General features: G+C 33.6%; 4 protein-coding genes across 7 annotated transcripts in view; 1 reads left to right on the forward strand and 3 right to left on the reverse strand.

Moving 5' to 3' along the window:
* LOC123705809 (leucine-rich repeat and calponin homology domain-containing protein) overlaps positions 1-8,572 on the reverse strand; it is a 50,782-nt gene extending 42,210 nt beyond the window's left edge. For all 3 annotated transcript variants that reach the window (XM_045654841.1, XM_045654840.1, XM_045654839.1), the window contains exon 1: positions 8,371-8,572. In XM_045654841.1, the coding sequence (XP_045510797.1) occupies positions 8,371-8,560 (190 nt within the window). In that variant the 5' untranslated portion in view covers positions 8,561-8,572. The remainder of the gene's footprint in view (positions 1-8,370) is intronic.
* A 4,657-nt stretch (positions 8,573-13,229) lies between these two features.
* On the forward strand, positions 13,230-19,493 carry LOC123706281 (elongation factor G, mitochondrial). The gene is made up of 11 exons (XM_045655474.1): positions 13,230-13,392; positions 13,683-13,829; positions 14,032-14,351; positions 14,753-14,991; positions 15,278-15,657; positions 15,919-16,157; positions 16,486-16,647; positions 16,965-17,083; positions 17,841-18,053; positions 18,476-18,677; positions 19,274-19,493. The coding sequence occupies exons 1-11, from the start codon at positions 13,318-13,320 to the stop codon at positions 19,413-19,415; spliced, it is 2,238 nt and encodes a 745-aa protein (XP_045511430.1). The 5' UTR covers positions 13,230-13,317; the 3' UTR covers positions 19,416-19,493.
* Positions 19,494-20,262: 769 nt separating this feature from the next.
* On the reverse strand, positions 20,263-22,369 carry LOC123706131. Its single transcript, XM_045655294.1, has 3 exons — positions 22,233-22,369; positions 21,975-22,071; positions 20,263-21,470 (listed from the first exon to the last, which is right to left on the reverse strand). Exons 1-3 carry the CDS (start codon positions 22,367-22,369, stop codon positions 21,384-21,386), a joined length of 321 nt encoding a protein of 106 aa, XP_045511250.1. The 3' UTR covers positions 20,263-21,383.
* A 341-nt stretch (positions 22,370-22,710) lies between these two features.
* The window catches only part of LOC123706129 (sodium bicarbonate cotransporter 3), a 39,491-nt gene continuing 35,319 nt past the window's right edge, over positions 22,711-26,882 (reverse strand). For both annotated transcript variants that reach the window (XM_045655291.1, XM_045655292.1), the window contains 7 exons: positions 26,310-26,804; positions 26,115-26,231; positions 24,282-25,348; positions 24,049-24,201; positions 23,824-23,973; positions 23,083-23,748; positions 22,711-23,004 (listed from right to left, as the gene is read on the reverse strand). In XM_045655291.1, coding sequence (XP_045511247.1) covers positions 22,717-23,004; positions 23,083-23,748; positions 23,824-23,973; positions 24,049-24,201; positions 24,282-25,348; positions 26,115-26,231; positions 26,310-26,804 — 2,936 coding nt within the window. In that variant the 3' untranslated portion in view covers positions 22,711-22,716. The remainder of the gene's footprint in view (positions 23,005-23,082; positions 23,749-23,823; positions 23,974-24,048; positions 24,202-24,281; positions 25,349-26,114; positions 26,232-26,309; positions 26,805-26,882) is intronic.

A 26,882-nucleotide genomic window follows, 5' to 3' on the forward strand; every position in this document is an offset into this window, starting at 1 on the left:
TACATGTTTAAACTATCCTATCTCTCAAGTTGGATCGAACTCCACAAGTTGTGCGAATTTTATTATAATCGGTTAAGTGGTTTAGGAGTCCATTGAGGACAAACATTGTGACACGAGATTTATATATATTCACTTTCTTTTGTCCAATTGTAATATTAATTCTTTATTTGTAGATCACTCACTCTGATCACATATTATTTGATGCATGCTGGAAACTTGCAAATGATTCTTTGAGGATTGAAAATCATGAAGATGACAATGCAGTTGGTTTCCTTAGGTTCATATCAAATTAAGCAAGCAAGGTCCTATTATGGTGAGCACATAAGAAACGATGGCAAATATGTTATAGAAGTGTGCCGTGAATCAGACAGCGACATACAGAGAGCACTGTCGACATCAAGTACTACATGGCTTTTAAGAGGTCGCATTCAATCCAGGCATAGAAGTAGTAAAACTTATTTTACTTATATTTTAGTCGACAGTGCTCTCATAGGAAGGGAAGCAATAACAGTCTATTATTGTAATTGTTTAGTAGGAAGAAGAATGCTGCTGTCACGTTATGTCCATAATATGGTACCTTAGCTGGGCAAGGTATCAACCAGATTTAATGCCGCCAGCACAGTTTCTGGATGATGTGTTAATTGTTTATGATGATAATGATGAATAAACGATTTATGAAAAAACGTGTTTTATTTTATATATAAGTACCTACGATGTTTTGGTAGGTACTCTAAAAGAATAAAAGTTCGATCCAATATCGCTATTACCTAACTGTTCTTCTGTTACACTCTTTATCTAAATAATATATATTATAGGATATAAACTTACCTCTACTTAGAAAGAAACAAAGCTATTCATTGAACTCGAGCAAACCTAACCTCAATTTTAGTGACGTTACATGCTCAATATCTCTGCTATCCCATAGAACAAGATCTTTAGTTGTTATATTTATAGAATCTGTATATTTTTATCTATTTAACCCCACATAAATCATCAGTGTAACGATCAGGCCCAAAGTCCTATGGGAGTTCGCCATTCTCCTTTGCCAACTGAAGCGGCGAAATGGAAATTTAAAAGGGTGTAATTTGTTTCGCTCGCTTTGCAACCTTATTAAAAATACACCGGCGGCACCTACACACTCTCCACAGAGGTCTGCATTTATAATTTAAAGAGGTCTGTAAAGCCTGACTTTTATAGCGTTGGTTATATTTGCACTTCCGTTGTGCTATTATCATACTAAACGAAATCCAATAAAAAATGTATGCAAGGAAAAGAGAAAGTATAGAAACAAATAAAAATATGCTAATTACATATTTTAATTTACATTTTCTGAATGAAAATAGCAGTAATAATCATTATACTAATGGATAGATTATATCAATGTTGTCAAATATTATGTAAAACGAAGTTGTTTATAAATATTTTAGCGTGAGTATTGGACATCGGTTACTAAAACGAATTTAAACAGTAACTAATGCGACGGAACACAATCTGTTTACTTTTTTTTCCGGCACTCTTACATACCACGCCCATATCGAAACAGGTTATAGATACTTACCTGCATCGTGCCGTGTGAATGAAGATTTCTTAAAAATGTGGTTACTCTGCAGCGCATAGATGTATGTGATCGATAGTATTGTGTTGGATAAGATTGTCGTTTGTTTATAATAATACAATATATTACGTGATTAAACAAATGAAACAGTTTCGATTCTTATTATACAACAAGTATCGTTAATTGTACCAAAAGAGTTAAAATTTAAAAGTAAGATGCTTTCTTTGCACATAATTCGCGAATTTTTATGCAATACCTCCTGCTGTAAAGATCGAAGTGATTAGAAAACGCTTTGCCAAAAGACCACTAAAACTCCAGGAGAGAACAAGACCCCTGATTTCAACTGGAGCTTTATTTCAACACCCATAAGGTTGGATTTGTTTATGGGTTAATTAATTATATATTCAGTTATATTGCATGCAGTGGACTGGAATTGCTGGTACAATCGTCCCCCTATATCCGGAGTGTCGCAACGGCTCGGCGAGCACGTTTATGCACCTGTCGCCATCATTGTATGCTTTTCTATACAAAAGTTAGCCAAGTATGGTACCCGGCAACAAAGGCAAACAAAGTTTGTTAGTAAATTGTAACGTACTAGCGGTTCCGCCCTGGCGCCAGAGCCAGTAACTTATCACAGGTTAATCCTGTACGGAGATAAACTATCCAAAATATTGTGTTATAGGTAAGAAGTACACAAAGATAAGTCTTACCTTACGCCAAAAATAGTTGAAAGATGCAGGAATTCTATGGAAATGTTCGAGGTTAACCTTAATAAATACCGTAAAAATACGTTTCATCTTCCCCATACTTCTAAATTCAATTTAACGTGTTGCTTGGGTAAAATGAGAAGCTCTTTATTTTCAAGCATGACATAACCTGCAAGTCCTTTCGTTCCCTTTAGCTGCTCATGAGGGGATATCTAGATAACAGCGTGCTTGCTAATGTGACATGATTTAACCTTTGAGTGGTGGGATGTTAAACCTATAAAATATAGAGGTTTCTTTTGCTGAGTGCACCAACATCAGACACGAAGGGTGATCCCCTTTCCAAATACTTGACAAATGAGAGGTCCTTGGTGGTTTCTAGCCAGAATTAATTGTCAACATACTTCTTTGAAATATTTTTAGGGTAAATGTTATCACTTGGCGAATAATCTTTGTAAAACTGTTGGAACTATATTATCTTGTCTGTAGGTACCCTTAAATTTTTACGGAAATGCAGAGAAATGAATTTAGTATCGTTACTTTCAAAGGAAGTTGAAATAGAAGAAGAGAAGGATACTTTCTTTAAAGATTCATGGCTTTTTAAATTGAACAAATTTACATAAAAATATGGCGTAAAAGAATGTAGATTCTAATCAGTCACTGCTTAGTAATAATAAATTGGTCAGATTTAATTACCACATGGTTTTAAATAATTATAATTTGTACAAGTAGATAACGTGTAGAATGCTCATTCAGCTTTCGAGTAAGTCAATTACGAATTATACGAGAAAGCCAGTTTCTCTACAAAGCGTAGGTTTGAAACAATAAATTCAAGCATTCGTAAACATACCTACCCTCTTTACATGATGTTATACATTTTAGAATACCAAAACTTTAGTATTGTTATATTATTTAGTATTATAAAAGTAAAGTTTGTGTTTAAGCAAAAATACAGAGAGAATTTAATAATAATTTTAGATTTAAAGATTAGATTTTGAAACTAGAGATGAAATATGGAAATTTTCAGTAGGTACACGAAGCAAGAAAATTTTGAAGAAAATTGCACGTCACTCCGCAATATTTGGCGAATAAACAACAAAATATCTTGAAGCTTTATTGCATTATTTAAGATAGAGACGTCAACTTGAAGAGAAAGTGGACATGTTCAAGCGATTTCTGAATCTACAAATATACCTATTACCTACTTGCAACCATTTTCTAAAAGCTAGCGTGATTTATTCCATCTAGATTCCACCTTGATAGTGCATTCCAGTTTTTTTTTTTTTTATACACGATTCAGAACAGTTTCACCGCAATTTTATCATTTGAAACAAATCGATACAATTGTTGAGATTGCAATCGTCCTAAATATATATCTACCAAATAACGCATTCAATCTCTTAGGTACTTAATTCAGTTACCTTAATGCTCATCTTCGATAATATATTTTTAAAAGAAAGTCGTGTTAGTAAGGTACGGTAGTAGATGGTTCTTACTTATAAGTGGTGGTAATGGATTTTAATGAATATTATTTTCCTGTTCTTGTCGGAACTTTAATTGGCGTATAACTTTAATTAAAAAAAAAAAAAAAACTTCTACCAAGATGGTAGATCCGACCAGCATTTTTTTATGTTTCTTACTCTTCGGCCCATTTCTGGCCACTGCTGAGCATAGACTATTCCAGAAGCTCCCTTTGTTTTAATTTTTTATAAAATTAGATTCAATGCAGATTTTTAAGAGCCTAGGTACATGTTTATTTTATCATAAAATTACTATCTGAGAGATATTCAACTACTAAGCACCTACGGCTTAGATCGTCAAAAGATCTGATTGCGGCACTTGGAACACAAATGTACGGTGAAGTCATGACTTATGTAAATATAAAGCCGAATTATATTTAAGCTGAATAGATACTGAAACACTTCATTACTATTATATGAGTGTACACTGTACATATAATATTATAAAATAATAAGTACTTTATTCTCATTTCTCATTTTGCATAGCTTTGAAATTTGACAAAAACAACAATAGACCGGACCTTGTAGCCAGAAGATTGCAATCTTGGGTAACATTGAGATCTCTAATAAGATATTGACTGCATCCAATTGCACCAATTCCTTTATAATATATCTAGTCTATGTTAAGCAACATACTTTTTACCATATAGGTAGGTATACTGTAAGTGTACATACAGCAAGTAGCAGTACCATACATTTGTTTCCTTAGCTTCAACAAAGGCCTATCCTTTTTCCTCCTTCCCAGTCACAACAACAAAACACGCTGCGCAAATAAACGCATCTAACCCTCATGTTATTGTATCTACCATTTGTAGCCAGCCAGTAAAGAAAATTAAACACACTACGTCACGTAGTATAACATAAACATTCCCTAACGGTGCATTTACATCAAACGTAGTGCAAGAGCATTCTTTCGAGATATTTTAGTGTAACGGAAAACTCGCATTCAGTGTTTTTCGATATTAAAACATTGCATAGAATCTTTTCGAACGCATTTAGAACAACGAAATAATGCTCTACGCCTGTTTACACTAAAACAGTTTGACATAGTGGGCTTAGAAATTAGAATGAGCATTCGCTCGTTTGATGTAAATGCACCGTAACAAAAACATAAGCACTTGTAACGTGGACTGTTTTAACAACTATCGGGATGACAAGCTATGAGTGAACACAGCTGGCTCCGAAACGCTCATACGTGATGATTTATCGCCATAAGAACTATTTCATCTATGTGATATACAGTTATAACTTATAATATACATTATGGAGTAAAGTACCTATATGTCAAGTTAATCTCGTATCAGTATAGTTATTAAATTTGCGTAGGTAGTTTTGATTCAAACACTAACAACAGTTTTGCCCTTAAATTTAGAAGTACTTACCTGCTTATTACTTATTAGTTTTTACCTAAATCTTATGCTGATTTATAGATTTATAAGACTATAAGACTATAAAAAGTGCGTACCTAGTTTTAGAAGAAGACATACTACCTAGGTATGTGACAAGAACTAATTGTTTTACAAATGAAACTTAGGGCGTGCGTGCAGTACAAATGATACACTTCAGAAGGTACCTGTACATTTTTTAAATATTTTAAACGCTGTAGCCTGTAGCGTAGCACTTGAAAGCTCACTAAAATCTTCAGGATCGAAATAGCTTATCATTTCACAGTCAATTCACAGTTTATCGAACTTTACAGCCGACTGCCGAAGCAAAACTAAATTATTAAACCTACGCTTTCTTTATGCAACTAGGTATAAAAATATACCGAAATACCTATATTACCTACCTACTTTATTTTCATTTCATTTCAAATAAAGTCTGCTTTTCAATACCATAGATAACACGATCTCTAATATACGATTTCTTACAAACCAATGATTTCTTATTTTCCACTTGCATGTGCCGATTCTAAATACATAGGTACCTAGGTATGTCGCATCAATTCAAAGGCGCGCGTGTCAGATTCGCTCAAATATTTTCTACTCCAAATGTATGTACACACGTTGAAAGAATCTGCATAATCTAGTACAATCACGACTATCATTCGTCACACAATCACATGCCTAAGGTGAAACACCTCCGCAGGCGCCTAATGTATACGCACACCACGTCACGTCAGACGGTAGCAAAACACGGTGAATTAAAAAGATTTTTAACGAACCGTTTCATTGCTCTATTGTCGTAAAAATAAACTGCGAAATTTAACGGCTGATTGGTGTTAGGTGTAGTTATTATTGAATTATAAGAAAACTTGATAAAAAGGTTTGCAGCAACTTTCTTCATTATTGGCTATTATAACGGTGGCATTATTAAGAATTTTGTGAGAGAGCTAAATATGCTATTTCTACTAATAATACTAAAGGGATTACATTATCGCACAATTTAATATCTTAATAGGAAAGCTATTAAGATAATAGTACACTAATCCTTATCAAAACTAAATCAGTATTAAATCCATTTTAATCTAGATAGTTTTATTAAAATGGATTTATTTTATTTTAATCCTAGTTTTAAAGTAATGAAATAAAGCTGTATTATCAATATTGACATACTATCAACTATTAGTTGAATAAAAGAATATCAATAATGGGTGAAAATGGATGTCCGAAAGGTTGGGAGTGGGACTCAAGCCTGTCATTTGGAGATCCATGTCTTAAACAATATTATGAAATAAAAACTTAAAATGAGACAAAATCCTCAAAACAACAGGGTGGTGTTGAAACAAGAAGACAATTCTACTTAAGAATTATTAAGAATTTCCTCCCTATATTAATTTATTCTATTATATTACTCAGTCTTACAATAACTTTAATATCAAGCTACATGTAGTTATAACCAAAAAAAATCTACTGTGAGAAATCACGATTGAAACATAATAAGTATTGTTATTTCCTACAGAATGATTGATATGAATGTAGGAACACACCAATTGCAATAAATAGCCCTGTAGTCCATTTCCTAGATTGTAAACAATCTTAATATAGTTGTTAATGTTTACAATTTTCATTATTAGCGTTCAATTCCATTAACTATTATAATATTAACCTAATATTATTAGGTTACTTATCACAATCAGATTCATTGTTATTTATTTATTCATTCATTCATTGATTGTTCTGAACACAAGATATTCAACATAACAGAATGTTTATAACTATATCATGAAACTTAATCAAGACCATCATGCTATGACATTTAAAAGAATGAGGTCTTTATAATGGTAGTGTAGTAATAAAATATGCCTGATATAGCTCCACAATGGAGCTCTTTATAGTTTCAAAATGTCTTTGTCTCCAGGGATATGACAGTAACTACCTAGCTGTATTATGTGTCACCAAAAATAATTGGATGATGTGTTGTACTTATTATTTTAATGTAGTAAGTATGCACATACTTAATTAAAGAAAAAAATCAATTTTCTAAAATAAAAACACACTCTTGAGTGCTTTTTTGGTTCTTGATATTGATTAGTGTTATGGTTGTTATTAGGCTGACTTTAAATTACATATTTCCTCTTAATTAACTAATATCCAAATTAAATAAATGCAAAGAGTGTCATACCCCTGCCTGAAGATAGAAATAAAAGTTTGCTTTGCTCCTATTTTTTATGACTGAAAATTGCCTTTTGAAATTTTGAATATCAGCCTTCATTCTATTCTTATATTCACCATATATGTAACATAAAACCATAATGCATAACATTAAACCACAATGAAGTAGGGCTCCAAGCAACAGGAAAGGTTATGACTTTAAATAACCTAATAAAGTTTCAGTGTTTTTTTAATACATTTTTTTATTTAAAATAACTTTGAACCTAATATATTCTGCTTTATAATGTATTATTTAGATGACCTTCATATTGGACACAATGAGGCACAAGAATAAATCTCATGTGCTCATATATACTATATATAAATATAAATCAACTATACTAGTTGATTTGCAAATTGTATGATTGTATTTGCAGTAGATTTAATCAAAAGTACTGTATTTTTTTAGGAATTATCAAAATAATACCAAATTAATAGAATCTGTTGAACAGTAAAGCGATATTAGTGCCATGTTTATAGCAAGGTTTATTCCTATAAGAAATGATTAATGGTTTTTTATAGTTAGCTACATTGTTAAAATAGATGTGTTATTTGTCATAAATTACCTACCGACTCAAATAAATTCATTTATTGGAGTACTTCAACTTAAAGCGAATGTAAAATATAATTTTTTCTAAGAATGTTTACGTTGTTAGGTAAGTTACGTACCTACGTAACGATTGTTTTTGAAATTTTTCATACAATAGTTAACTCACAACCAAAAGTAACGAGTTACTGTTGAGATTGCACATTCTTATGTTTATATAATATATATTATATTCGTAGCATAAACATACAGTAAGTAGTACTTAACAAAATATCTCGATCAAATCGATTTTACCAAGCCGGACGCATGTTCAAAAGCCGGTACATAAACAAAAGTGAATTAAATATACACTCAGATAAACGATAAGATAACATAAATAACATCTGTGACAAAGTTTAATATAAGAAATATTTATAAGTACGGTTTGACTTATTTATAAAAATCAACTTACCAGCAATAACTGTATCACTCAAGTCAAACTTCACTGGTTTTGGAAACTCCCGCAACTTACGTCCGCTCAATTTTAATTCACCACTTAAACAAGCGTCTTCCAAAATTCGTTCTAAGGATTTTGTTAACTGACTATGAATATTATTATGACCGTTCATATTTACACTAACATTTGGGCCTAACACGGCCATATTCTTTTTAAACTGAAACACAACTGACGTTATTCGTTTTTTTTTTCACAGGAATACCAACATTCACAATTGCTCTTAGATGTCTATGGACTTGAACATAGATTATATTACTATGATACATAAATGTCATGCCCATTAGGCCCCGTTTCCACCTGCAAGTAAACTCGCGGAAGTCTTGCATGAGTTACTTGCAATATCGTTTACATATCCTGCAATTTATTGCTGCAATAAATGTCATGCGAGAAGCTCGCGGATCATACTATCGCAACTTATCGCGGAGGTGTTTACACACATCTTGCGAGTGACGGGATAGGAATTACTGTCATAATTTTTCTATTCTATTTTGTGAAATAAATCGTATACTATAATTTATAATGTGTACTATTTAATGTAAAATGATCTAATGAACTAATGTTAATAATATATTGTTTAAATAATAACTTAGTTAAATTATAAAATTAGGCATAATATAAATATATTGTATGCCAATGTGTTGGTGAATTATGCGGACATTAAATTTATTATAAAAACTTTGTAACCACAATTCAACAAATAAATTTTCATTTCATTTCATTTTCAAAAAATAATCACATTATTCCACCTTAAGATCTCATAATTATAATCCTATTGACTTTATAGTTTCTTCATTCTTCACAAGAGCATTCACGACTCATTAATTTCAAATAAACAAAAATCAAAAGCCGTGCGGGCGATACTTGCAGCTTGCTGCGAGATATACGGAACTAGACCGATAAGCTGCGAGAACTGTCGCGAGTAGACGCAGTCATGTTTACACATGCTTTCGCAACTTCTCGCAAGAAGCGCTTGACAAACTGTCGCGACAGAACTTGCAACATAGTTTACACATGCAAGCTGCTGTCAGACAGACTGTCGGACAGTTCTTGCAGAAGTTTACTTGCAGGTGGAAACGGGGCCTTATATAGTTCCGTGGTCATGCCCAAGGTTATGCCCGTAAGTATAATCTGTGTTATTGCAATAAACGGTATTCAGAACTGAAATCATCATAAAAATAATCATTTTATTTTATCTCAATCTGTAAAAAATCGCATGTAATAACCTACTAAGGCGGCGTTTCCATCTGCAAGTAAACTTCTGCAAGAACTGTCCGACAGTCTGTCAAGCGCTTCTTACGAGAAGTTGCGAAAGCTTGTGTAAATATGACTGCGTCTACTCGCGACAGATATCGCAGCTTATCGGTCTAGTTCCGTATATCTCGCAGCAAGCTGCAAGTATCGCCCGCACGGCGAATAATGTGATTAATTTTTAAAAATGAAATTAAATGAAAATTTATTTGTTGAATTGTGGTTACAAAGTTTTTATAATAAATTTCATGTCCGCACAATTCACCAACAAATTGGCATACAATATATTTATATTATGCCTAATTTTATAATTTAACTAAGTTATTATTTAAACAATATATTATTTACATTAGTTCATTAGATCATTTTACATTAAATAGTACACATTATAAATTATAGTATACGATTTATTTCACAAAATAGAATAGAAAAATTGTGACAGTAATTCCTATCTCGTCACTCGCAAGATCTGGTGTGTAAACACCTCGGCGATAAGTTGCGATAGTATGATCCGCGAGCTTCTCGCATGACATTTATTGCAGCAATAAATTGCAGGATATGTAAACGATATTGCAAGTAACTCATGCAAGACTTCCGCGAGTTTACTTGCAGGTGGAAACGAGGCCTTACAACTATTTGTGTTCACATCATATTGTGCTTCCTAGATCACATTCCTTCCTTTGTTCTTTACATTTACTCTTTACGTATAATTAAATCATGAGAAAAGGGTTATACATATACAAATATTCCCTTTCTTCTTACACCTTTCTATATTATTCACCAAAATAATATAATAGTATAATAGTTTATACAGCTACTGTATAGAAAAAAAAAAATACGTGTGGCACTCGGGGACTGCCGCGGTAAAGCTATTGCATAGCATGCCTTAAAGCACAGCCTTCAAGCCACACCTCCGTGCCTGTCGGCTGTCGGAGTGGGGAGCGTGAGGTTTTTCGTTACGCAATTTCTGTATTCGATGTCCGCGTTCAAGGCCCGCGATAGAAGCTATGCAATAGCTTAAAAATATAAGCATGAGCAACAAGATGAGCAAAGGAAGAGCAAAGGCAAAATATTTTTAAGTGACAACAAGAGTGACAACAATAATTGTCCGTATTTAAGCAAAAAGGAACCACCCAGCAAAAATGCACTTCTGAGATATCAAAGGATTTACAAAAACATTTGCAGCTCTGTTAGATGAAGTAAAATTAATATTTATTTTATTTAAATTCATTGATAAATTACTTATTTAAGTATGTGTATATAAATTTGCTCTGAATACTCTTAAACTTTCTAGATAATTAAGAAAATGTGCATGTGGTTCCTTTTAACATTTATCAATTGATAGGTTTTCTCTTATACAAAAAAGAACCACAACCCAGGAATTTAATGATATAAATGAAACTATGTATTTATAATATCGGAATAAAGCTTTAATTAAAAAGATATATAAAATAATACATATAGAGGACGTTTATTCGACGTTATCATCAAATTGGATTTCAAAATCCACCGTGTCTAGTCCATCTATGTGGTCTTCTATTGCATCATCACTAATAAGATTGTTATAAAAACTCTGTGCATATTGTGGAATGAGATGTAATATGGCCTGAATATCGCTTGACGGTGAAGAAAGCTTCTCCAGGGGCATCGACGTATAAGGTTCTTCATTATCTTCTGTAATAAAAAGAAAAAAGCTTTAAATCAAAACAATAAAGCCGTGTGGCTTTTATACGTAGATATATGGCGAAAGCAAAATATTATTAGTTCTAATAAAGTCTTGTCCCTACTAGACGACTAAGTATGTTGTAGGTACATGCGCCATGTACAAAAAACTGGCTAAGTGCGAGTTGGACTCGCGCAACGAAGAGTTCCGTACCATTATCCATAAAAACGGCTAAAAAATCACGGTTTATTGTATGGGAGCCTCTAAAATATTTATTTTATTCTGTTTTTTTAGTATTTGTTGTTACAGCGGCATCAGAAATACATCATCTATGAAAATTTCGACTGTCTTACTATCACAGTTCATGAGACAGAGGGACAGACGGACAGCGGAGTCTTAGTAATAGGGTCTCGTTTTACCTTTTGGGTACGGACCCCTAAAAATCACACGCAACAGTGACCAAACCTAGCAAAAATTAAATAAACTTGTTAAAATTTTCAATTTCGCGGGCTAGGGCCTTGTTCCGGTCAAAACAGTGGCAGCGCGACTTTTAAAATCAAACAAATAATTATATGCGCTGCATGTACTGTACTGAATCTGAATCTAAACGTATTTTACCAAAATAGTAGGTAGGTACCTAAATAGATCATCGACAGTTGTTTTTAAAACAGGGTTTAGTAGTTTCATCTCACAATGACAGATGAATCGTAACAAAATGACTCTTAATAATTCGACTCGCCTTCGTGAACAACAACAGTGTCGTTAAAATACGTAAATCCACACAGGATTCCTCTTGTACTTACTAATTAATGAATCTTTTTAAAATCACTCCACAATCGGGAATGAATCAAAAGTGGATAAAGCGTATATACCTGCATCTCATAGATTCAATAAGTACTTATATGCATTAAATAAAACTACTTACCCGTTGTATCTTCATTATTATCTTCGGTGTTCGTCTCCAATGCTTTTCTTACCAATTGCTTCCTTATTTATTTATTACTAAACATTTTCACATTTAATTTTAAAGGTAATAATTAACAAAAACAATAGAACTTACTTCGCGGAGAAAAAAAAACGGCCGTCACGTATTCGAAATACTTCGCTGAATGTCACCTATAGGTATTGATTATTGACAGATGTTCGACGTTTTACTTAAAAAATTGGAGTTTTGCACTTTGAGCTATTAATTATGACGTAATGAAATACGTTGTTTAAAGATGAGAAGCATTCTGCATTGTGCACAAGTCAAGGCATTTGGTACCGTATAGCGATGATGGGTTTCAGGATGTTTTACAATATTTATTTATGCATGATAGAACCGAATGCTTGTGGTTTTATTTTGCAATAAAAAATTACAATTAAATTATGAATTTATTTTACGCATAACCATACCACAGAAACCTGGTTCCATTTTGTGTATTAAAAATAATTGTTATTAATAGAAATATGTGTAATGTATAATGGTACCAAGTATGTGCGGATCTGTTTTGTATAAAATGACATGATAGTAATATCGTTTATTTGTTTGAACAAAGCAGTCCCGTGGTGCTGTGGTTCGGTTTTGCTTCATATGTATTATTCTTTGTTGCTGGTGGTTCCTTTCTGCTTTTAGTATACCTTGTTTCCAAGGTAAAAATCATGTGGTTCTTGTTTGTATAAGAATTTAGACCACTTTTAAATGAGTATTCTTCAAGAAACGTAAAAAAGCAAATTTGTCGAGTGGTTCCATTTTGCATAAATACGGACAATTGACATTGACACTGGCAAAAAGGCTTCGCTCAATGTCTTATTTGAAAAAAAAAAGACATTTGACATTGACGTATCAAAGTTTGAAGTTTCGAGAATCGTGAGATGAGTTTTTACTTTTTAGGTTATAATTCTCGGGATAAATGTCATAAATCGGCATTCGGCATACAATATTTCTAGAATTTTTTATCCCTATCTATGTAATTTATACTGAATACCATAAAATCAACACACTTGATAAAATGACCGTGTTAAATATGTTACGAATAGGTCATTTAACAAAAGTAGCAAAACAGTCGAGTGTATTACAAGTTCAGGTAAATCATGGATTTTCTTTACGTAATTCATAAATGTAATTTATAGTTTTGTTACCTATATTTCAATTTGTTTTCTAGATTTCTTTATATCGAATAGATTTGACAATGTTTATATGTTTAACGTATATAAACTATTGCATTAGAATATATAATTACCTTGACTATGATTAAGTTAATAAAATTAAATTATTAACTTACATTTTAAACGTTAACTCTTGTCAGCATGATTTATAGCTTAATTAATAATATTTACCAGAGCAGGAACTAAAGTGAAGTGAAATTGTTTTCAGAATTATTCCTCATACGTTAAATATGCAGAACACAAGGCATTGGAAAAGATTAGAAATATTGGTATTTCGGCTCATATTGACTCTGGAAAAACCACACTTACAGAGCGAGTGTTATTCTACACAGGCAGAATTGATCAAATGCATGAGGTTAGTATAAATGACTGGAATTAATTATTTTATGGATAACAGGTGCTTTCTACCAGTAGGTCACATAATCACATTTGGAAAAAAAATTCATCAATACTATAATCGTATTGATTACTACTGATTGCGGTTACATGAATAGTTTAAAATAGTACCTCTCAAAATAGTCATCTACTAATTTAATTTATGTAATTTCATTGAAAAGGTAAAAGGCAAAGACAATGTCGGCGCTGTCATGGACTCAATGGAGCTAGAGAGGCAGCGTGGTATCACAATCCAGTCAGCAGCCACATACACAATATGGAAGGACCATAACATAAACATCATAGACACACCAGGTCACGTGGATTTCACAGTGGAGGTGGAGAGAGCATTGCGAGTGTTGGACGGTGCTGTTCTTGTATTGTGCGCTGTGGGTGGTGTACAGAGTCAGACGTTGACTGTTAATAGACAGATGAAAAGGTATAATGTACCGTGCCTCGCTTTTATTAATAAGCTGGATAGATTGGGCGCTAATCCTGAGAGGTGAGCTTTTAAATTTATTTTGTTTTAAAGTAATTCACTTATCATTCTTTCCACTAAATAGAAACAGAAAGTGGTTTGATTCCTATGTCATCCATACTTACTAATATTATAAATGTGAAAGTAACTCTGTCTGTCAGTCTGTTACTCAATCACGCCTAAACTACTAAACCAATTTTCAGTAAACATGCTACTTTTTATCCCGGGAAAATGACACAATCGCAGATTACCCACGGGAAAGGGAACTAATATTATATTTGTACCTAATAGGAATTAATATTATATTTGTACCTAAATCTTGCATTGATTTATTATTAGATATCAGTATGTTCGTAAAACTGTTTGAAATGTAATAATTTATAGAAAGACATAATTCCTCAGACTCAAATATTATTTAATTTCAGAGTTCTAAAACAAATGCGCACCAAATTGAATCACAATGCGGCATTTCTGCACTTACCGATCGGTTTGGAGAAAGATTGCCAAGGTATTATAGATCTGGTTGAGGAGAAGGCTATTTACTTTGATGGTGACTACGGTGAGATTGTGAGATGGGATGAGATCCCGAAAGATAGACGAGCGGAAGCAAGTGATAAGCGTCATGAGTTGATTGAACACTTGTCTAATGTTGATGAAAAACTTGGTAAGATTTTTTGGGTTTTTTTAGAAAATTTTTAGAATATGAGTAACCTTTGTTTTACATAATATTTGCATATGATTTTATACTTTTTTTGTCTGTTATCAATGTTGTTCTAGCTGGCTTTTTCTTTAAACTATGTTTTACTTTTAAGACACAGACAGACACTGGAACTACTTTTAACAACACTTACTATGTACTTATTTCTTTATTCAATTGATTTAACTTTTATTTGCCTATTGAGAGGATGATTTATGCATATTCTTATCATTAAAATATTTCATGCTTCTAGGGGAAATGTTCCTTGAAGAGAGAAAACCAGTTATATCAGAACTAAAAGAGGCGATACGTCGTACGGCTCTCAAGAGAACGTTCACACCAGTACTAGTTGGCACGGCATTAAAGAACAAAGGTGTTCAACCATTATTAGATGCTGTGTTGGACTATCTCCCGCACCCTGGGGAAGTAGAAAACACCGCTATAGTCGGGGAAAGGAAAGGAGACGAGGGGGAAACTGTGATATTAGATCCTAAAAGAGATGGCTCTAAACCGTTTGTCGGTTTGGCTTTTAAGTTGGAGTTGAGCAAGTTCGGTCAATTGACGTATTTGAGGTGCTACCAAGGCATGCTGAAGCGGGGGGAGTATATTTATAATTCGAGGACTAGTAAAAGAGTAAGTTCGAATTTATTCTAGTTTGTTTATTTGTTTTAGGTTTAAAAGAATGGTTATTATTTATTTTATTACGGTTGTAAAGTATGAAAGCATATGTTGATTGATAAAATCTCTATAATTGTGTCTACGTATGACACATAAACTATTTGTTTATTGTTTGATATATTGTAAAATACGCATTTACGCAACCCATATTACACTAATTACGTAATTAAAATATAGTATTAAATATTATTTTTACAATAATTCTTCAAATTTTAGGTTAAAATCTCACGTCTAGTGCGCATGCACTCAAACAACATGGAAGAAGTGAATGAAGTGCTCGCTGGCGATATTTTCGCGTTGTTCGGTGTAGATTGCGCGTCCGGAGACACGTTTGTCAACGACAGCAAGCTGCAGTTGTCAATGGAATCTATACATATACCCGATCCGGTCGTCTCTATGTCGATTAAGCCAAAGAATAATAAGGATAGAGATAACTTTTCGAAGGCGGTTGCCAGGTTTGTGATGTTTTGTTTTTTTTTGTTGTAATATTTTATTGAGATTAGTGTCCAAAAATAAGTGCAATAGTGCATAGACATGTAATTAAACCATATAATAATTATGGCAAAAACAGGTGTAAATTTTTTATTGCAACAATTTAGGTTTTTCCTAAGTTTTAAGCATCTCTATTGTATGCATTCATATGTTTCATAGAATATAACTACTCATACTTATATGTATAAGGCAATTTTTTATCTTCCCTTCAGGCTTATATGAATTTCTGTCTTGTTATTATCATTCAAATATTCTGTATATGTATTATTCCTACATTTTATTGGTCCACAGATTCACTAAAGAGGATCCAACATTCCAATTCCGTTACGACGGTGATAACAAGGAAACAGTTGTCTCTGGTATGGGAGAATTACACTTGGAAATTTATGCACAGAGAATGGAGAGAGAGTATAATTGTCCGGTTGAGTTGGGCAAGCCTAAGGTCGCTTTTAGGTGAGAAAATAAATAATTGAATGTTTTTTGTAAATGTGTATTTTAATGCAGGAGAAAATTATCTATTCGTCAAACACCTTAATATAGCTGTATAACCATGATACAGCCGTGGGTTCAATTCAATATAATAATAATTGGTTGACATAATTACCATAAAATAAATATTTCATTTATTATTGATATTTATTCTCGTAGAAGTTATGTTTTTTTCGTTATTCATGTTCAGATATGCATTCATTTGATGCTGTCAATCGATCATATTATATCCATTGTCAGATTAGTATAATTATATCCACATATGTATTATATTTTTACAGAGAAACAATGATGTCACCATGTTCGTTCGACTACTTGCACAAGAAACAATCGGGAGGTGCCGGTCAATACGCTAGAGTGAGTGGCATTTTGGAGCCGTTGCCGCCACATCAGAATACATGTAAGTATGGAAAAAAGCTAAAGATAAGGCTAAAGATAGTCTATAGGATCATTGTAATGTGTATAAGTTATGTTTGAGCAGTTGTTGCAAGTTTGAATCTAGAAAAATTGGTTAGAAGAATGAGGGTAGTCAGCGATTCTATCTGACAAGTGTACATAAGAAAGTATGGCGTATAATACTAAGATACTAAAGATTACATAGATAATACTAAAGATTTGACATTTTGAAAAAATAAAATAGATAAGTACTATCCAATTCTGAAAAAAAAAGAACATATTTACTAAAGTGGTGATTTGGCTGATTACGACTTATGTATACCCTTTCATCAGGGTTTTTGCATAAAAAATATTTTTTAAGCTTATGTATTAATTTTGAATTAAGTTTATTTCTAATATATTGCTCTATATGGGTTTTCAAGAATAGAGCTTATTTTATCCTTATGAAGCCGGCAAAGAAACAGTGACACCACCAGTATTTAGTGGGCGGTGGTGACCACTTAACATGAGATGTGATAACCGAACCGCTCTTTGCTTGCTCTGACATTATATAAAAAAAACTAGCTTACCATCCCGCGGCTTCGCCCGCTTTCTCTAAAACGATTTGAGATTTAAACTAACCTACCTCTCAAGTTGGATCGAACTGCACGTGGTGTGCTAATTTTATTATAATCGGTTAAGTGGTTTAGGAGTCCATTGAGGACAAACATTGTGACACGAGATTTATATATATTAAGATAATAATTAATAATCTATTTCAGTACTAGAGTTCGTCGACGAAACAATAGGTACAAACGTGCCCAAGCAATTCGTGCCCGGCATTGAGAAGGGTTTCCTCGACACTTGCCAGAAGGGATATCTCTCGGGACACAAGGTGTCCGGTGTGAAGTTCCGATTGCAAGATGGCGCCCATCATATCGTGGATTCCAGTGAATTGGCTTTCTTCTTGGCGGCTAAGGGGGCTGTTAAGGAAGGTATGTTTGATGGTCTAATATATTTCAGTGAATAATTTTTAAGCTATTGCATAGCTTCTATTGCGGGCCTTGAGCGCGGGGACCGAATCGATTAATTTCGTAACGAAAAAACCTCACGCTCCCCACTCCGACGGGCGGAGGTGTGGCTTGAAGGCATAGCATGCAATAGCTTTACCGCGGCAGTTCCCGAGTACCACACGTCTTTTTTTTTAATTTATCGACAAGTTGAAATTTATCAACAACTTGAAAAAAAAGAAACAATATCCAGTATTGTATTGCATTGATTTTGTCCATAAAATCAGCAGAAAATTTTTTTTTGCTACGAAGTAACTTTCTCAGCTACCCAAATAAGAAAGTATTAAGTTTAAGTTTTTTTACACCAGTAATTTGAGTTTCTGTCATTTAAAATAATATTCTTCCAGTATTCGACGACGGCGCGTGGCAAATCCTCGAACCTATAATGTTCGTCGAAGTGACTACACCAGACGAATTTCACGGCACAGTGATAGGGCAGTTGAACAAGCGCGGCGGTATCATCACGGGCACGGAGGGCGCGGAGGGATGGACCACTATATACGCGGAGGTGCCGCTCAACAACATGTTCGGGTATGCGGGGGAGTTGAGGTGAGTTGGAACATTAGTTATTACAACTGTTACATAGATTGTGGTGCACTTTAGAGCGGCCGTACACGAGCGGCTCGAGCAGTTAATAGATGAGCGACGTACACGGACTGCTCGAGCTGTCGCTACAAACCGCGCAGTTGACGGCTTGAAGCGGTCTCGACTGCTTGAAGCGATCCGTGTACAGCCGCCCTTAATAACATTTTACACGCGGGGAGTTCAGGTGAAATGGAATACTCTTATTTATGAAGATAAAATCTAATATCTTGTTGTGCACGCACACTCTGAATAATAAGTTCTTGAAGGCGAGGGAACTGTTGGCATGGTTATTTAGTTTCTGATATTTTTATCATTATTATTTGAGCAATATGTATAAGTGTTTGGGCGTTCAGGGAAGTTCAAGTAAGATGGAATCTTCATTTTTTCTACTCGAACTACTTTTTTACTTTTAGGTGGGATACTTGTCACATTTTTGTACACAAGTTTTATGTCTAGTGTCTAGTTTAGTTTTATGTCTTACGAATTAAAATAATTTAGTTTTACCTTTCCATATCAGTGATTTTACATAAAAATATGTTATAATTTTCTTTTTTTTTCAGATCACAAACACAAGGCAAAGGCGAGTTCAGTATGGAGTACAGTCGCTACTCGCCGTGCTTGCCCGATGTACAAGAACAACTCATACGGAAACATCAAGAGGAAATGGGCATTTTACCCGACCTAAAGAAAAAGAAGAATTAATGCCGCCTAGACCAATTTAGGATAATTTATTTAATGTTATTGTATTAATGTTATTGTGTAATATACAGTTTTAAGATTTGTTGTGGTTTTATTTTGTAGTTTTGAGTGAAATATTTCATTTTTAAGACATTTGTCTCAAAAACTCACAGCGAAAATACTAGCTTAAACAGTAGGTATCATATAGAACTATATTTTTAAAGCCATTATAACTATACCGCAAAACTATAAGCAATAATACCTAATTATTAAAACAAACTTGGTTTTTTTATATTTTATTATTAATATTTATCTTCTCTATCATTTTCTATCAATAAGGTGCCTATTAGATTAGAGAAATAAAACACCAAATACATTTATAAAAACATTTATTCTCAACACTCAAGATAAAAAAAAAAAAGAAACGCGTAACAAACACATTCAACCAGGTACGATGATATTTTACCCGTAAACACACAAATCCAAATAGTTACGTATACAATACTAAAACTAGGAAGCATACATTGGATGATATTTCATGATTTATTTGGGAACATAGTGGCCTAAGAAATCATTATTATAGAAGGAAAATCGATTAAATAAATAAAATAAATAAATATTTCAGAACAATTTTCACACACGGCACGATCTGCTCCTGTACCTACTAAGCTTTCGCTTGTGTTATGGAAACCAGATGGCTGATAAACATACATATACAATAAATACTTATATAGATAATTAAAACCCAGACACAGAGCAAACATCTATGTTCATCACACAAGTATTTGCCCCGGGTTGGAATCGAACCCACGACCTCTGGCTTGGAAGGCAGGGCCACTACCAACCAAGCCAACCGGTCAGTCGATTCGGTTCGTAAATCACAAATAGAAGTTATGTCTTTAATTTTTTTGCAAACGTACAAAACATTAGGAAATGGTGTTTCCTTTCATGCTGTAATAGCAGTTACACCTTACATCTATATCATATTAGATAAACCCGAGTTTCAGACATCTGGATACATTATCCTAAACCTATGTATTTGTCGCCATGTTTGCGTAAACTCGGCTCGTAAAACTCCCAATACTACTTAGTTACTAAAACGTGAATACACGACACAATATCTAGTACATTTAGATAATAAATTATAATAAAACTAATGGTGTTTCTCTATTGGCACTTGCTTACATGCGTACATAAACTAGTGGTTATTTCTAGACATTAGTCATTAGGTACCCATTCGGGTCGAAATAAATATCCAACTAGGTACATAATAGATTAACTAGCTATACAGAAACGGTAAATGGCTCATACATCGAGAAACGACATCAATGTTCACAATAATAATCATTAATTGCCTATTTTAATAATTGCTTACAAAGTTTGTGCCAATGTTTCAATTCTTAGTCTAGTACAGTTATAAAATTAACAGTAAATAATTCACTAAAATAGGACAACAACTAAGTGAAAAATTCTTCATGTGAATAGTGAACACAAAAAGCTTTAAATAACAAATTATAAAACGTTTATTTAAGTAGCATATATCAAATTAATAAAAATTACATTAAGTTACTTAATGAATAAAATAATGTGGTTACTACTTAGATACTACATGATTATATTAATTGAGGAGGTAATAAATGTATAATAAAATTAAAACGTCTACTCTCTATAATATTTAAAAATCTTAGTTTATATAATTATTACGTAGTAGGTATAGTACAATTCTTATATCAATAATTGATCTTATATTCTAAAGAGAATTTTGAATTTGGGACCATTTTAGTTCAGGACATTGGTAGGAAAATATCATTACATGAATTCCAGTAATTTGTAAAGATTAAAATTAAGACTACAACATTGAACAACGAACACTTATTAAAAAAATAAAGACTTATACAATCTTGGGCTATGCACTATGCAGGTAATTGATCTCACACAAAATTGGTGTAGCTTATTGCCATTCTTTACGAAATATAATAACTAGGTAAGTAGTTAGACCGATGTCTCAGCAGATACGTTTTTCTTGCATTCGCTTTTCCCGCTCAAACTCCAAGAATTTCTTCGCTTCAGAAGTTCGCTCTGTAAAACAATTTCAATAACAGAGAACACGATTAGATTAGTCGTTAACAGGTCTGCGACCGACACAGACAAATTACATGCAAAACAGCCAACAAACATGCCAAAAAATCTACAAACAAATTTACGCGGCTAGGAATTACGATAATCTAATAAAAATACATGATAATAATTATTGTACGAGTATAATAAGTAATTGATAAATAATATCTAGGAATGAGAAATCTAAAAAATACAATCCACAAAATTACCTATTATCGAAATAGAAATATTTTAAAAACTAGGTTTAGATATTATGATGTGCAGATAAACGGGACAAATACCTACAGTTAAAAAGCTATCACTTATACTAATTATTATTATTTGGTTAAAGATAAAAAAAATGAAAACTAAAAGAGATAATGCTTTGAAAGCCGATGCGTTTGCTCATGCTAGTGTGGGGTACCGTGTCATGCCGTCTCGTTGGTGCTACCGAGTCAATTAGAATTTCGTAACTTTGACGCACACCTTCATTGAGTCATCTTCCTCAACCTCGTCCATCGTGGAGAGACGCCTCTCGACCTCTGATTGGAAGTTCTTTGACATAAGCTTCTTGTGTTTGATGCTAGAAATGGAAAATACATAGGTTTATTAAAAAACAGCCAACCCAAGTAGTGAGTTGGTCACGTTTAGATTAATTTGATGATTGTCTCATTATATTAGATAGAAGCAGTTAAAATATTTAAAAATCCGATAGATGTTGGCTGTAAATCAAAATAAACTTACGACTTTTTCCCAGATTTAGCCTTTGAATTTCTCCCCTCATCGCATCCCTTGCTCAAATTACTGTTATTTACTTGCTTCCATATTCCAGTTTTATTCATTTCTTCAGAAATATTGATAGATGCCAAGGGTATGTTCATTATGTTCCCATTTATCAATGGGATTTGTAAATTCTCTTGATATTCAGGTGGATTGTTCTTGTTGTTGTCCTACAATTGAATAGCCTAAGAATTGTTTTGAGTAAGACATATTCTTATATGAGGTATCTTTTACTTGTGCATAATGCGCTACATGATAGTGTCGTGTATTTACATAATTATACACAATCTTACATTAAATTTCTACAAACATGAATTGAGCGGGTACTGATCCAATAAAAAAACACATCGATAAACGTTGGCTTTATTTACAAAAAATAATTTGGGTACTAAAATACGTATGAGAACTACGTACGAACGATGACATAATCAAATTGCGTTGGATAAGCTTATTTCAGATGACAAAGGGTGAACAGTTTTGCATGCCATCCCACCTCTCCGTCACCAAGTTCCCGAAGCTCATCTTGATTCCTTTTCGTCATTTCAGGCATGACGTCATCTAGAATTTTAAGTTCTCTTCTCGTGAAGAATAAATCCAATGCCTTTCTGATACCTATCATCACAACTAACATAAGCGGGAATAAGATTGATGTTGAGGAAAAGGATTTTATCAACCAGAGGCAAATTAGGCAAGTCAGCTGTATAGCTGTGAATATATGTACGCGGCGGATTGGTACCTGAAAAATTAGACACTATCGTCAGTCATCGTAATTAAAAAAAAAATAAATGTCTATAGGAAATAGTATTATTCGTACCTGTCGAAGAAACATGTGATCCGGCTGATATTTTTGTGGCATAAACATGATCAAAATTCTATCAAAGAATTGAAGACCTTTGAGGGATGCAACACCCATGTAAAGGAAGACTCCGAACAGAACTGGCATAGGTATGTGTCGTAATACTGGTGTTAGTACAACAGAACAACCGATTGTCAAAAATATCAATATATGCGTGACTCTTTGTTCTCTTACTCCTAAGAATTGTGGCTTTTCACCTGGAGCAGCACATTCAGATTCAACTTTCAAGGAATTAACGTGGTTAATACTCAGGACAGTAGCCGCCACAAACCAGGGCAATCCCATGATCGAACATATTTGTATTAAAATAGCCAATACAAACAGATCTAGATGGTATCCACAGCCTTTCTTAAGTTTATTTTCTTTACGGTTAACGATAACTGCAGTGATCTGTTGATCCATAAATATCAGAATTGTCCCTAATAGTGCTGGTAAGATTGCGACAAGAGCGGACCAAATTGGATTGCCATTAAAAGGAGTGATCACCCATTGTCTCGATGGCAAAGTTGGTTTGAACTCAGATGGAACTTCAAGTTTTGGTGTTTTTACTCCAACTTTATAATCTAGGAAGGACATTGATAGAATAGCTATGATAACAGAAAAGTCACTTATAATTTGTCGAACCTAAAACAAACAGAATAATTATTAGAATGTTTAATTTCTGTGTATGTCATTAAATTGTATGATATTATTAGATACCTTTGCTGGGAAAAACAATGAGTTCTTAAAGTCTTTCAAAATTATAGAAATTGCAAAAGTTCCGAGGAATAATATAATGGACATCAAAAATACATCTGGAACATATACTTTTGTATCGCATCCCCCGCCGGCAAGAGTCCCATTATAGAACTGAAAAAGTTAAATATTGTTTTATATAATAGACGAGTATAACATGTGTCCATTGTTTGGAAAATAATTACTTACTTTACAAGACTCTTTATCAAGGGAGGTCCAATTAAATTGCTCAGGCACTCTTGAGTAATTGCTTGGTAAACAGTAACATTCATAATTGAGAATTTCATCAGGGCGTGTCTTTAGAGGGAATTTTTTCCCGATAGAAATAACATTCTCAACCGCCTGAAATTTTTTAAATTTATGGATTAATTATATTCCTTTTATGCCCTTTGGTAAAATGTTGTATGTTTTGAAATGTTTACCTTGTAAATAAATATGAATGCAATTAGCGTGGCGAAATTTTCCTCAGTAAATCTGGTAATATAGCAAACAAATGCACTAGCATCAATTGCTACTAGTGTGATCAAAATAATAGTTGTCCAAGTACCGATGCAAAATCTAAATGACATATAGTTCCAACCGACTTGTTTACAGAATTCAAATACAATTGTTTCGAATACTAAAACAGGTCCCGTTGATCCTAAAATTGTCAAAGGTTGTCCTGAAAAAAAGCCATAACCCATTCCGCATACAAATCCGGAAACCAAGGATTCCATGGCTGCCATATTTTTGCCGGTCGCTTCGCCTAGAAGTCCCCCAAAAGTTATAATAGGAGATAAACAAGCAAAATACAAAAATATCCAGGACGCTATGCATTGTATTGCTAGAGCGTCTTTAAAGTCAGACCAATACCATGGCATTTTTCTTTTTAAATCATTTATTAAACCACCAAATAGTTTTCCACTTCGAGCTAAACCTGATTCTTCACGTTGACGTTGTTCCTCCTCTTCTTCGTCAGGTTCTTCTTTTATATTGTTATCAGTTGGCCGCTTACGAGGATCTTGAGATGGAATTGCTGCAGGAGGTTCAATTCTAATAGCGGGATCCCACTCGCCAGGTGGGAGAACTGTAACGGCGTCTAAAAACTCATCAATTCCTGCTAGTAAATGGTCACGTCTTTTTGCTCGATAAGCTACTTCGTGAAAGATCTCGTCTGACATTAAAGTAGCCATTGCCCTACCGATTTCATGAAAACTAGAATTACTATTGGGTGGACCTAGCAATACAAACATAAATCGCGTTGGTACTGGCACTTCCGTTAAATCTCCCATAATTGTTCCTGTTTTCAATCTAACAAACGCTGATAAGGTTTTTTCGAGGAAATCAACTTCGCCGACTAATATGTTGGAAGCTTCAGCACCCGGTGGGATTTTGCGCATAAAGTGAGTATTACTTTTATGATTAACATCTCCATTCATTGTAACATCGTGATTATGTTGCATAGATGCACTGCTCGGACTTTTGACCATACCTTCATCGTGTGGTGCGCCTGAAAATAAATTAAACGTAAACTATCGTCTTTTATTGTATTGTGAACATGCGTACAGTAGGTACTATAACAAGACTTATAAATCGATTTATGTAGTGGTTAATTTATCTTGAAAATGTATAATGGAATTGGAACAAAAGCATGGCCAAAATGATGATTGTAGTCATTTTGATAATAGTGAATTGATGGTGACATTTATGTGCATTATGTGATTGACTTCATAAATTATTATCATCTAGCAGTTATAAAGATGATGAAAATTTAGATTGATAAAGCACGAGCAAAGCTTGTAATTTTGATGTGGCGAGAACACATTGAATTCACAACAACTATGAAAGTTAGCGTTTAGCCAAAAATAATATGGAGTAAAAACATGTGTAAGGTACATAAAACATTAAGAGATATAATACCAATTAATATAAAATAATAAAGTTTAGAGGAAAAAACATCAATAAAAATTTTAGCGGTTACCCGCAAGAGGGATGCCTAGGAAACGACCAATATCTCCTTTGTGAGATTGTCCACTGGTTGTACTGCCCTCTTCCACTGAAATATAATGCCATGTGATCGCAAAGGAAATCTCAATACGACGGAAATTGGAAATTTTGGTTGGGGTAGGTATATCATAATATAACGAGTATATATAAAGATTACAGATACTTGGTGTTATGTAACTTAGGCTAGCCGAGTGCACGTGTCTCACGCATTTTTACATAGCGTGTTTGGTGGTATTTGGTGCACTTTAATTGTTATACACTGAGCTGACCTGGGACAGCTAGATAGCAACCTCTTGTGTCACTCGCATGAAGAAGAGCAGTGTTAGGCGACGAGGTAGGTCCTCGACAGCTTTTTGAGCTACTTCTGACATCTCTTTCCTGTAAATCTGATAGGATATCGCCAAATATCCGAGTTCATTAAGAATAATTATTATTAATGTTTCAACTATACTAATAGTACTCACTTTTACACGAAGAATGGTTCCTTCCAATGTCGGCTAACGATCGAATCAACGGTAGCCTTGACATATTATTATGATGATGATGATGATTGCGTTTTTCGTGCTGATGTCTATGTCGTCTCAATAGAGCGTCCTTAACTTTTTCCCTATTATCGTAGCCCAGAAATCCATCCATCACCATATTGTCTAACACATGTTCTGCTACTTGTTCTAATGAATTTGCTTCCATGTCAAGTATAACGGAACCGTTTAAAATTAGACTTCGTAGCTCGAACAGTGAGTGTAAAGATAGAGTAGCTACGTGTGGTTTTGACCATCTATTGCCACCTTCTTCCACGTCTTCTTCGAACTTAATCCATCGTGCCGTTTCCTTCCATTCAAGTTCATCACCGTCTTTTACAAGTTCTTCCATTTCGGAAAAAAGTGGATGGGATTCCATTGTGGAGTCATCGACATCTTCACCTAGAATAAACTGCACTCTTTGTGCTGGTGGTGTCACTGAAATATTGAATGATGATTACAAATAAATAATAGCAAAGACATCGATATATTTTTAACACAAATATATTATGTAAA

The sequence above is a fragment of the Colias croceus genome, chromosome 3 (assembly GCF_905220415.1).
Source record: "Colias croceus chromosome 3, ilColCroc2.1".
Taxonomy (NCBI): Eukaryota; Metazoa; Arthropoda; class Insecta; order Lepidoptera; family Pieridae; genus Colias; species Colias croceus.